Source organism: Catharus ustulatus, chromosome 8 (genome assembly GCF_009819885.2).
Source record: "Catharus ustulatus isolate bCatUst1 chromosome 8, bCatUst1.pri.v2, whole genome shotgun sequence".
In the NCBI taxonomy this organism is placed as follows: domain Eukaryota; kingdom Metazoa; phylum Chordata; class Aves; order Passeriformes; family Turdidae; genus Catharus; species Catharus ustulatus.
In genome coordinates, this window is record NC_046228.1 from 31,374,074 (window position 1) to 31,386,958 (window position 12,885).

Sequence of the window (12,885 nt, forward strand, 5' to 3'; positions counted from 1 at the left end):
AGGGATTAGGATAAGGAGGGGATAGGGTTAGGGACGGGCGGGGGCCAGGGCCGGGCGGTGATGAGGGCAGGTCCCCACGGGGCTGGGGCGGGGCGGGGCGGGCGCTCCCTCTGGGGCAGCCCCCAGAGCGGGGCGGGCGGTCCCGCCCTCCGCGGCCCGGCCCTGTCCGTGCCCTGTCCCGGCCGTGTCCCCATCCCGGCCCGGCCCGTTTGTCGCGGGTGTCTCCCCGCTCTCGGGGGCGGTGCCGGGGCGGTCCCGCCCGGCGCTGACGGTGTTGCTGTGGCAGGGCAGGGCCCGCGGAGCCCCCGGCGCCGGGAGGGGATGCGAGCATGGCCATGGCCCAGGCGGGGGCCGCGGCCGCGGCTGCCACGGGACTCCTCGTCTTCCTGCTGTACTCCGCCATCCACAGGGTCGAGGAGGGACACCTGGCCGTGTACTACAGGTACGGTGCCCCCGGGAGCCCTCCCGGAGCTGGGATTCATCCCTGGCCCCGGGGATTGCGCTATCCTGCGCTTCTCTCCGGTTTTTTCCCCCTGGGTGGGCAGCCGTGTTATTTCAGCTCCTTTCCACCCGTGCTGGTGAGTCTCAGACACCCTGGCCCCGTGCAGAGCCCTTGGGTGTTTGGGTCTCTGAATCCTCAGCTGCTTTTCCTACCTCTCCTTCCTCCCTGCCCTGTTCATGAACTGCTTTTCGGAGCTTAGAGGGGCGAAGCTCTGGGTCTGTCCTGCCTTCTCACATCTGTTGAGCTCTCCCTCTGCCAGCAAGAGCTGTCACCTTTGTCCCCAACTGTTACCCAGCCAGAGCTCCCGCTGTGTCGGTGCTTTGGAATGTTTTTCCTGCCCTTCCCACTCAGCACCGTGGGCCGTTTCCTTTTCACCACAGGCATGTTGATCAGGAGAGCCTGGGGGATTTTTCTTTGTTCTTTGGGTGAGGGGCTGTGCCGAAATCCAAACCCCGGCAGCATCACATCCACGGCTGGATTTTTCCATGGTTACCAGCGAACTATTTAGAGAGGAGAAAGCTGCGTGCCTGCAGCTCTGTGCAGTGTTGCAATGCTGGGAGGGTTTAGCAATAGCTGTCTGCTCCAAGAGTTAATGGCTCACAGGCCTCACGCAAAGTTGCAGCAGGTAAAGATCAGGTGCACTCTGCCTTTTTGTTGGGGAATTGCTGGCAAATGTAGGGCACTGATGTAATTCCCTGAGAACCCTGTCAGTTTGAACTGTCCCTGCTGACCCTCAAAGCCAGTCCTTGCTGTTTCCCACCCTGCTGAGCCTTGCCCTGGTTTGCTCCCTCTCCGCAGGGGCGGCGCGTTGCTGACCAGCCCGAGCGGCCCTGGCTACCACATCATGCTCCCTTTCATCACCACCTTCAAATCCGTGCAGGTCAGTGCCCTCTCCTTCCCTGGGCAGCCTCTTGGAAAGGTGTCCCCAGCACTGGGACTGGCAGTGTCCCACTCAGGGAGGACAGTCCATGTTTGTGGCTGTTACTGTTTCCCAGGAGCGTGCCTGGAGCAGGGGAACAGGCACATCTGCCTGTGCATCCCCCTAAAGGCAGGTGAGGAGAAGCTTTGCCTTCTGCCCACACCTGCAGGCATCACAAGGGAGGCAGAGGATGCACTTTTGGCTCTGTGGGATCTGGGCACAGCAGGGCTTTCCTGGAGAAGGGAGCGGTTTGTGAGCGCTGGCTGTGTTTGTGTTGCAGACCACGCTGCAGACTGATGAAGTGAAGAATGTGCCTTGTGGGACAAGGTATGGCTTCCATTTGTATTTCTTCTAGATGCACTCTGGGGGGTCCTTTACTGTTCTGGGGCACAGGGAGTGACTGGGAAGTAAAGACACCTACCATAAAATGAATCCCAAATGTACACACATCTGCCCCAGTATAGCAGAGCAGAGGCACAGGAGGGAACACTGGCTCTTGCTAGAGCTGCTGTTCAGAGGATGTTTACGTTTATTGTGATGTTATCTTGAATTGTTCTCCCCTCAGTCACGCTGACTCCCTGTTGTTTGTGCTTTGCTCTGCCCTCAGATTGGTTATTTCCACTCTGAGTCTTGTTGCTGATACAAGTGCTGACTCCAGCAGTGGACAGAAGTAAACAGGGAATGGGAATCTTCCTGATGGGAGGCACTTCATTTCCAAGTGAAATTCCTGCTGCATAATTAGGCTGATTCTTCTATCAGCACAGACTTGCTTGAGTTGTAACAAGCAGGAGAGAGGGCTGGTTGAGTTGGGTTACAGATCCTGTTGTGTTGGTTCATCCACAAGTTAAAGTGATGACTCTTCAGGGTTTTTTTAACTCTCCTTGTCTTTTACATTCAGGATCCTCAACAGAATTTCTGTATAAAAAATAAATCAGTGGTGACTGGAGTGATGACACACAGTGACCACATTGAAATTAAAGGTGAATGTTAGTGGCAGCGTTAATAAAACAGAGTTAATTTTGATCAGGTTTAAGCCATATTAAATTTCTTGGAGTTGCTCAGCATCAGGTGTTGCTTGGGCTTAAATATTACCATGAAGGTCTAACTTAATTTCAGATCTCAAAGGTTTTTCAGGAGTATCTGTAAATAATGTTAGTGTTCAGTGCTTCAGCTTTCACAGAACAACAAAATGGTTTGGGTGGGAAGGGACCTTAAACCCCATCCAGTGCAGACCCCTGCCATGGGCAGGGACACCCTCCACTATCCCGGCTGCTCCAAGCCCCATCCAACCTGGCCTTGGACACTTCCAGGGATCCAGGGGCAGCCACAGTTCCTCTGGGTACCCTGTGCCAGGGCCTCTCCACCCTCACAGCCAAAAATTTCTTCCGTATCTCACCTAATTTCCTCTCTGTCAGTTTGAACCCATCCCCCCTTTGTTCTATCACTTCAGGGCCTTGTCCAGAGTCCTTTTGTGGTGAGGCAAACTCTAGGCCAAGACAAAGGTCAAAGTTTGAGGCCAAAGCCAGCCTCAACCATTCCGTGCTTCTGTTATTTAGGAGCTAAAAATTAAGTTCCTGTTGAATTTGAGCATTGTGGGGTTCAGTTGTGCAATGCAGGTGGTTGGGAAGGTAACATGCAGTAAAAATGGGCTTTAAACCACCAGCCAGCTGGTGAAAGCAGCTCTCAGTTAATAATTGAATACACTCCTGACCAAAGGTCCCAGTGGCTCTGTTCACTTTTCAGGTGTTACTGCAGGAGCCTTTCAGTTGGCTGCATTTGGAATCCAAAGTCTGCGGCTGCTCGATGCCAAAGCTTTGCATCCACATTTCCATAGTAAAACACAAGCTTATAAATAACAAATGGAACAACACCTGCAGTGTCACTGTCCCAGTTCAAAGTCTGCTGCCAGAATAGATCCTAAACAGTTTAAGGTTTTGTACTTACAGATTAAACCATCAGATTGTAAATGCTGGGCTTCTCTTCCACCATCTTTATATCCTGTTGCCTGTGTCCTTATCTACATCAGGAAGCTTCTCAGTGTCTGTGTGGGTGTTCCTTCCCCAGTTTTTGCCTTACCTGTCCTGTTTGTACCTGGCAGCATTAAGTGAATGCATTAAATAGAGATTTTAAATCCTGAGTTAGATCCTGAGTTGTCTGAGGGTTTCCAGGGTCTTCCTGCTACCTGTGTCCATCTCCTGTGGCATTCCCTGGATGCTGTCTCCTTGTCCTGTCAGGTCAGGCAGCATTGCTGCCTAATTATGCTTCAACTTCTGCCAGGTGCACAAAGCCTGTGTGTTGATCCTCCTTTTATGGGTTTCTTTTTTCAACATGGATTTCTCCTTGTTCCTCTCTCCCTGCACACTTGGGGGTCTGAGTGACACCTGTTTCCTCAAAGCCATTGCATGACCAGCAGGACTGATAAAATTTACTTGTCCCCTACCACACCACATAAACACTTACGAATTATTCATAATAATGGAATAACAGTGGATAATATCCCACTTATTGTCCCAGACTGGCTGAGATCCTCAGCAGGGTTGTTGTGGAAGGTGCTGGTAGAGTCAGATAGTCCTCCCTGGTCTGAGGTGCCATTTCAGACCCTTTCGTGCCAGGGAGGTGATATGGGGCTGTGGATGAATCCTGGTAGCATCCAGGGTGTTGCAGACTCTCTCTTTTTCCTTTCTAACATCCCTTTAAAATTGAAATACCAGATTTGCAGCAGATAAGGTCCATCCATCACCAGTGTTTTTAGCTCATAATTGTCATGAAGCAGGTTTGGAGCAAGCATGGGCTGGCTTGGGAGGCCTTTTCCAAAGGAGCACAGACACAGGCAAGTTCAGGTTGTTTTTCTGCAGACTTGTCTTCGAGCTGCCAGCGATCAAGATCTGCAAAATAAGAAATGGAGTTTGTCATGGCAGATATGTTTGAGTTAGAACATCACAGAGGCTGTGTTTTTGAAATGTGGGAGTTGCACTGCCAGGAATGAGCTGTCTCTAAACAGTTCCTGCTGAAACTTCTGGTCTGTGATATGCCTTTGTCCCAAGGACATCGTTCCAGGAGTATTCTGCTTTAAAATTAGGCTCTCAAGAGACTTAGAGCTGTTGAAAGTTAAGGGTTTTTTTCTTCACTGTGGAGTTTGTGCTTTTCTCTGGTGTTACATGTACCCAGGGGTGGGGATGACTTTCTGAGAGCCACAGCAGAAGGAGCAGAGGCTGGGGACATATCTGACCTCTGATTCCCCCTTTTCCCTGCCAGTCTGGCAGCACATCCTCCCTCAGAGAGAGGATTGCCTGCAGGCTCCCTCTGCTGAGGTGCTTGTGGTGCTCCTGGAGAGCCATGTGCACCATCACACTGGAGCTGGGAGCGTGGATTCAAGTCTGCCATGTGATTTGTTCCTTCCTTTTTGCTGGGCTTGCCAAGCTCCTGCTGGAGTTAGTGATTGTGTGAATTAAACTAAGGGGTTTTTCTATTCAGTGTGTGTTGCTACCTAGAAGAGCTGAGGTGTGTCTGTATTTTGTGGCAGGTGTCACCTGCTGCCCTTGCTGTCTTCTCCTCTGCTTTCCTGAGAGCTGCAGCTACATTCCTGTTCAGAAACATTTTCCTTTGGCTGATTGAGTAGGAAATCACAAAGGGGAAGGAAAGTGCTTTGCAGGCTTGTGATTATACAGAGACAGGGACTGGGATTCGCTGCTATCTCATTGCAGAGTGCTCAGAATGTAGTAAAAGCGGGATAAAGATCCCTTTGCTTTAAATATGTTAACTGCTAACAGGTGCAGTGGTAACTGATGAGCTCTCTTTTCCCTTGCAGTGGTGGTGTTATGATCTACATTGACCGAATAGAAGTTGTGAATAAGCTGGCCCCATATGCAGGTATTTCCCATCCTGCTTCAACAGGCAGAGCTGTCACTGGCTTCACTGGTCCTGTGGCAGCTCTGTCTTGGCTTGAAGGACTTCCCTTTTCCATGGAAATTTCCCTGTCTGTTTCCATTTATTTCCGTTGTGGCTCCCCGTCCTTTAGCATTGATCCTGGGTGCTTCCAGCTCAACTCCTGAGAAAATTGCAGAGACAGAACCCATGTAGGAGCTTCTTACCTTCTTATTTCACCAAGCCAAAGACACAGACAGCTTGTATTGTTCAGCAGCACAGCTTAATGCAGGACTCCTGCATTGCTGGGGCACTGGAGGGTGAATTCCTGTTGTAATTCATAGTCATGGAGGGGTTTGGGCTGGAAGGAACCTTCAAGATCATCTTGTTCCACCCCCTGCAGTGGGCAGGGACACCTTCTACTATCCCAGGCTGCTCCAAGCCCTCTCCAACCTGGCCTTGGACACTGCCAGGGATCCAGGGACAGCCACAGCTGCTCTGGGCACCCTGTGCCAGGGCCTGCCCACCCTCACAACCAAGAATTGCTTCCACACATCTCACCTAAATTTCCCCTCTGTCAGTTTGAACCCATTTCCCTTGTCCTGGCAATCCAGCTTCCCTCTAGCTCCTTCAGAGCCTGGCAGGAGCTGTGAGGTTCTCCACACAACCTTCCCTTCTCAAGACTGAGCAGCCCCAGCTCTCCCAGCCTGGCTCCAGAGGGAAGGTGCTTCATCCCCTCAGCAACTCCATGGCCTCCTCTGGACCTTCTCCAACAGTTCCATGTCTTTCTTATATGCCGGGGAGAGCAGGCCAGAGCTGTGCACAGGGTTCCAGGTGGGGTCCCAGCAAGAGCAGAGTGAGACAATCCCCTCCCTTGACCTGCTGGCCTTGTTCCTTTTGATGCTGGATCTGGTTGGCTTTAATAGTGGGAATGATCCCTATTTTCATTTTACAGCAGTACCTGTTCCTATGCATGCAGGTCCTGGTGAGGCTTTGCTGTCTCATTTGTTTATGCAGAGGGTAAAACAGGACCAGGCAGTACATCTTGCCATGACTGCTCTGTGAAGTTGTGTAATCCCAGCAGCACCTGACAGCTGGGCAGGGCAGCTATGGCTTTGGCCAGAGTCCTGAAAACCCCTGTCCCAGTGCTGCCCTCCTTCCCTGACATCCTGACACGTGCCAGTGGTGACCTGTGGTGATTCTGTCCCTTCCCCAGTGTACGACATCGTGAGGAATTACACGGCAGACTACGACAAGACCTTGATCTTCAACAAAATCCACCACGAGCTGAATCAGTTCTGCAGCGCCCATACCCTGCAGGAGGTGTACATCGAGCTGTTTGGTAAGTGGAGGGCAGCTGGGTGATCCCAGCTGGGATCCCACTGCAATCTTCCTGGAATATCATGCAGCCAGCCCCTTGGAGCACACTGTGCTGGAGTGGCAGTGTTGAATCCAGCTCCTCTTACATCCACACGCCACTTCCCCTGTAACTTCAGTGACTCAGGTGTCTTTGTCTTCCCCCCTCTGCATGTGGGAATTTTATTTCAGTCTTTTCCCACCTATTCTGGATGCATGAAGCAGGCACTCTGCTCTTGTGTGTGCAGTGATGCCTGTGGCCTTCACTGTGGCAGTGGATTTATATTTTTCTGCTTTTAATCCCCTGTTCTGTTGCTGAATTCACTTTTGTACTTTCACAGCTTCCTTCTGGCTGTCTCTGACAAGGGAGAGCTGGAAGGTTTTCTCAAAGGGAGGTAGCAGTGCTTCAGGAATTAGTACAGGTCATATTCTCCTTGGTGGACCTGTGCCCCAAAGGAACAGGTTCTGATCCTTTTTGAGTAGCTGAGCAGGGGGAAAGTGGCCCGTGGAAGATAAAAAGTTGTCAGAATTTTAATATTAATGTTCTCCAAGTCCAAGTGCTGAGAAGGGATAGACTTCTACCACAGGCTCTGAGCATTCTTTCTTGCTGAGATGTTGATTTGCACTTAGTTCAGATATCACAGATTCATCAACAGCTGAAATTTTACAGTCACTAGCACATGGCTCTCCTTTTGGGAATGTTTTTCAGGGGACATAGGAAGGGAAACAAAGTACTGAGTGGTCTGAGGAAGCATCTTTATCTTACACTGCAGAGTTACCTGCTCTTCAAGGCCAGCTGACTCTTTGCCACACAAGCTGTGGGGAACAATATGATAAACCAACTGGTCTCTCTTTTGTCCTCCAAACACAGATCAGATAGACGAGAACTTGAAGCTGGCCCTACAGAAAGACCTCAATGTCATGGCACCAGGTCTCACTATCCAGGTGGGTTGTGGTCTTTCAATAATGAGAGATTTAAAAGGATGGAGAAAGGCTTTTTGCCAAAGCCTGCAGTGACAGGACAAGGGACAACTGTTTTAAACTGAAAGATGAATGTTTTATGCTAAGGGTGGGGAGGCCTGGCAGAGGTTGCCCAGAGAAGCTGTGGCTGCCCCTGGATCCCTGGAAGTGTCCAAGGCCAGGCTGGATGAGGCTTGGAGCCTCTGCCCATGGTGGGAGTGTGGGTTGGAATGGATGGCAGGAAACAGAAATGTAGGACATGTCTGACAGAGTGGCCATGCTCAGCTGTGTTACACAGGAGGATTAGGCACCACTGTCCACAGCACTGCAGCTGGTTTTGCAAAGATATGTCTTGGTTATTCAGATTACATCAAAAGGTTTCATTCAAAATGTGCTCCCTTTTTGTTTCACAGGCTGTACGTGTTACAAAACCCAAAATTCCAGAGGCCATCCGAAGAAACTTTGAGCTAATGTGAGTAGCTGGACATAAAATGGCATTGAATAGTTTTGAAGTTTTGAGGGTTGTGCACAGGCACAGTGTTATTGGAAAGCTCTTCCCTGGTGCTCAGAGAGTGGGAGGTGCTTGATCAGGTGCATTTTTGCCTTCTGTTTCCCATTTCCATACTAAAATCATGGCTCAGGGGTCTTGATGTCTTGCCCATAAGCTCCTCTCCAAGATCTCTGGGATGCTTTGGGCCAAAGGAGATGCTGTTGGATCTCACTTCACCTTTGGCTGAGCAAGCCCAGCTCCAAGTCCACATTGCCCTGCTCCTCATCCTGAGCACCTCAGACTGGGCTTGCATCCAGATGTGGCCTCACCAGTGCCAGATGGAGATGATCCCTTCCTTTGGCCTGTGCTCCTGCTCATAGAGCTGCAGACAGAGCCAGTCCCCACAGCTGTGGGCAGGGAGCTGGCAGCTGGCTGGCCCCTTGTCTCCATGGCCTCTTCTGGGATGCAGAGCTGCTCCTCATTCCCTGTCCCCAGGATAACACTTCTCCCCTTGCAGGGAGGCTGAGAAGACCAAGCTGCTGATTGCAGCCCAGAGGCAGAAGGTGGTGGAGAAGGAGGCAGAGACAGACCGGAAGAAAGCGCTCATTGGTAACGTCACCAGCACAGGCTGAGCCTCCATTCCTGCTTTCCCTGCTGAGCTAGGCAGGATGTTGTCTTCCATCACTGACAGCTCCTTGAGAGAGATGCAGCCAGGCTGCACAAGCAGTTGTTTTGAACATCTGAGTGAAAATCCCACAGCATCAGAGCAGGGAGCACCTCTGTCCTGCAGCAGGGACAGAGGAAATCACTCTGCTGGAAAAATTGCTTGGGCTTTGAGCTCCATGTCCCTGTGCCAGAGTGATCACACTTGTAAATGGGATGTCAGCTCTGCAGACATCAGTGCTGTGTTTTCTGCCTGTAACTCTGCTGCTTGGAGTACAGAGTGTCACTGAGTGGGAAGGGAGGGAGCAGGGAATCAGCTCCTGGTGTGGCAGACTACAGTCAGGTGCTGGGATCAGGATGCTGGTGCTCAAGGCCTGAGAAGCAAATTTCCCAGCTGAGCCCGTTGTGATTGCAGAGGCAGAGAAGGCTGCCCAGGTGGCCAGGATTCACTACCAGCAGAAGATCATGGAGAAGGAAACAGAGAAGCGGATTTCTGAGATTGAAGGTAACCACACTGCTGGGGCTGGGTGGTGGCAGGTGGAGGAACCTCAGACCAGAAGTCAAGGGTGCTTCAGGGGTGCAAGGTTGTGTGCTGGGATTGTTCCTGCCCTGTGCATGGAGCTCTCCAGGAAGCTGCAGGGCAGATACAGGGCCACACAGGCTGTCACAGGCACTCCTGGGTCAGTTGGTCCCCATGGGATGAGGGCTCAGGTGCTCAGTGTGATGGGGCTGTTCACTTCCTAATGCTTTCTTTCCTGTCCCTCCTCTGCTGCTTTGTTAGATGCTGCATTCCTGGCAAGGGAGAAGGCAAAAGCTGATGCAGAGTACTACACTGCTCGGAAGCTGGCTGACTCCAACAAGGTGAGCACTGGGAAGCTGGTCACTCACTCTTTTCCTCCACACAGGAGGTGAGCTTCAGGTGGAAAAACACTTGATCTAACGGCCCCACAACCCAGGAGGCAGCTGCCTGACATGAAACCTAATGCTGCAGGGCCCAGAAAGTTATCTCTTAGAGTCTCTGGTTTCTGTTTTCTAGCTGAAGCTGACTCCCGAATATCTGGAGCTGATGAAGTACCAGGCAATAGCTGCCAACAGCAAGATGTACTTCGGCGACCGCATCCCTGGCGTGTTCCTGGATTCCTGTGCCTTCCAGCAGGCCAACCTGAGGACTGCCCATGACACCAGCCTTCCTGCACAGGAATCCCCAGAGACCTCTGCAGAAAGCCCCCTCAGAGGCGAGGAGAGCACTGGCTGAGGGAGGCAGGAGGGAACCCGGTGTAGCTCAGCAGCGAGCCCGGCTGTGACCGGGGACGAGGCCCTGTTCCGGTGGGGCGGATGCAGCACATGCCTGGACATCTTGTGTATAGGTGGCATTTGGGTTGATTTTCTTCTAGCAACAGGTTGCAAGGGCTCTGCCTCTTCCGTTTCTCCCCCTATTAAATTGGTGCTTCCAAAGGAGGGATAATCCTGTACTAACATACCTATACTGGAATATTAAACGACAGACAGCAGGAAAGCCTCCCGGGGTAGGTGCAGTAATTTAGCAGGCATTACTCTGCAGGAAGGAGATGTGGCTTTGAGTGCTGTGTTGCTGCACACTGGTCATTGCTCAGCATTCCTGGCTGAGGCTGGCTGAAGAGGAGGTTCCCCTCCTGCTGCTGAAGCTTTGCTTGGTGAAGGTTTCTGCTGACGCTGTGTCGCTCTCCTCAAGGACTCCAGTGGAGTGGACTCTCCTTGGCCAGCGTGTTCCTGCTCAGGGCGAGGAGTGGTTTGCTGTGGAATAGGTTATTGGAGTAGGATCTGCACAGCCATAATATTCCTGTAGACAGCAGCACTAGGTAACGACTTGGAGGAAGCAACCTCTGAAGGGATTCTGCAACCCCCCTCTCCAAGCAAGAGCCTTGCACTTGCTGCATGGGACTGGCTGACCAGATTTCAGGAGCACCTTGGAGCACCTGGTTGGGAACAGAGCCTGGCAAGTCTTTGCTCAGGTTCCAGCCTCCATGTAAGTCATTCACCAGAGAAAGGGAGCTGAATTTCCACTGCTCTGCCGTACTGGCAAAGTGAAGGGGAAGAGAAGAGTGAAAGGACACTGCTGTGCAGCAGATCAGATGTGTGACCCTTCAGCTGCAAAGTAGGTGAGGCATCGCTGTTCCTCCATGCAAAATCCACTGCACTAGGAAGTGGGATGTCCTTGCTTTATATGTCCTTGAACAGCCATGGCAAGGAGTGTGTCCATGGCTCTCTCATCCCTGGCCAGGCTTGCTGGCAGCTGGATCTTCTGTCCTGATTTGCGTTGTGATATATCCGACCCTGCTCCTGGTGTGCTGTGGCAGGGTGAGGGAGAGGTGCTTGGGGAGGGGGGAATCTGCTGGGACAACCTGCTTTCTGCTTTTCCTCCTTCCTCCCCTCTGCTTGTGAGGATGTGCTTGCTTTTAGGACCTGCTCTGTGAGGATTGGGGGTGCAGCAGCTGGGGAAGCAGCTGGCAAGAGCTGGAATGCTGTTCTCCAGCTGGGAGCACCCCAGCACTGCCTGCTGCCTGTCCAGAGACATGCTCTGCTCTCCCTGTGCATCCCTCCTGCTGTCCTGTCCCCTCAGAGCAGCCATGCCACCCTTGAGGGGGCTGGGGGGTGGTGACACTCCAGACACTGGAGCTGTTGAGATCTTCTGTCCCTGGCTCTGTCTGCAGCCTTGTGACAAGGGGAGGGATGTGTTCAGCTTCTGCCATCGAGAAACACTGAACCCAAACCAGCTTTACCTGTGCTGGTGATGTCCCCCACAAGGAGTGTGGGGCCTTGGGCTATTTTGTCCCCACCCTGTGTGTGAGGGCTGGGCTTCAGGGATGGCAGTGTCTCTCCACAGGGAAGTTCAGTAACACGGTGCCTCCTGCTGTCTCTGGTCCTGCCCTGGCTGCCTCTCCTCCAGCTCTGGGGCAGGGCAGGGTTGTGCTGGTCCTGCTCCTTCTGCAGGGTGTAAGACATAACTGTGGGACTTTGCAGCAGTTTTGGGTGGTCTTTCTTGTCCTCTGCCTGCAAACTCCCACAACTAAGTTGATGCTCTGGTCCAGGATCCCAGCTCATTTCCCAACCCAGGCATGGCAGGAGCCAGGGACCAGGGCAGAGAGGGGGTGGCAGTGTGTTTCATAGTGTTTGAAATGTCTCCTGGAAATGCTGGTTGGCTTTCAGGGTCCGCTTTTTTCCCATGAGATGGGCTTTGAGGAAGCTGTGTAGTTTCATCTCTCCCCTACCCCCTCCTCAGTATTGTGGCAGGCCCTTGGCAAAGACATGGCCTCTCCTCACTCCAGCAGCACCTGCTTTGATGGGATTTTGGGATGAGGGCAGGCTTTATAGGCTGGAGGGAATGCTGGCAGGGATGTAGTCTCCACAGTTTTCTTTGTGTTACTGGGGTTGGACACACTGGGCATCAGGAATGGCTGGACCTATAGGTTCTGTCAGCCTGGGAGTGACAAGGCACGAGGGGAACTGCTGGGGCAATAACCAGGCAGTTCACACCTCTCCTGCAGTGATCAGAGCAAGATGCCCACGCAGGGAACAGGAATGCCTTCCAGGCCAGTGCAGGAAGAGCTGCTTCCCTTTGGATCTGAGCCTTGCTGTGCCTCCCTGTGCTGTCGGGATGGGTGCATGACCATGGCCTTGCCTTAAGTGGCTGTCACTGGCTCAGTGTCCCTCTGTGTGCATCAGCCACCTCCCTGTATGGTCCGAGGGACCCCAGGGGATGCTCCCCAGTCCCAGATCCTGCAGCAGCATGTGTGATGCCCAGTGCCTTCTGCAGCAGCCTCCTCCCCCACTCCCTGCTTCCCCAGCCCCAGTGTGTGCAGGAGGGGGTGACCACCACTTTGGCACCCTGGCGTGGGCTGTGCTGCCCTCTGAGCCCCAGCTGTGAGCAGGGACGTGGCTGCAGCCAGGATTTTGGGATTGAACTGGCTTTTCTCTCTGCTCCCACGGCCTGCGTGGGCCTGTGACTAAAGGGGTCTGCCCCTGGATGCACATCTCCCTAAGGAAACACGATACATGCGGTCAGGTTTACATTCACACTGTTAAGTTCTTTTGATAAAGCAGAATAAAATTATTTTGTTACCATTTTTTGGGATGGTTTTATGTTTCCTAGGG

At 52.4% G+C, this 12,885-nt stretch overlaps 1 protein-coding gene across 1 annotated transcript; it reads left to right on the forward strand.

Moving 5' to 3' along the window:
- The first annotated feature begins 286 nt into the window (after positions 1 to 286).
- On the forward strand, positions 287 to 12,855 carry ERLIN1 (ER lipid raft associated 1). The gene is given in 12 exon segments (XM_033066563.1): positions 287 to 442; positions 1,301 to 1,382; positions 1,702 to 1,748; positions 5,230 to 5,291; positions 6,502 to 6,627; positions 7,513 to 7,586; positions 8,015 to 8,073; positions 8,609 to 8,700; positions 9,170 to 9,259; positions 9,536 to 9,615; positions 9,791 to 9,934; positions 9,936 to 12,855. Coding segments are annotated over 12 exon segments (1,092 nt in total). The 5' UTR covers positions 287 to 329; the 3' UTR covers positions 10,059 to 12,855.
- The last annotated feature ends 30 nt before the right edge of the window (positions 12,856 to 12,885 follow it).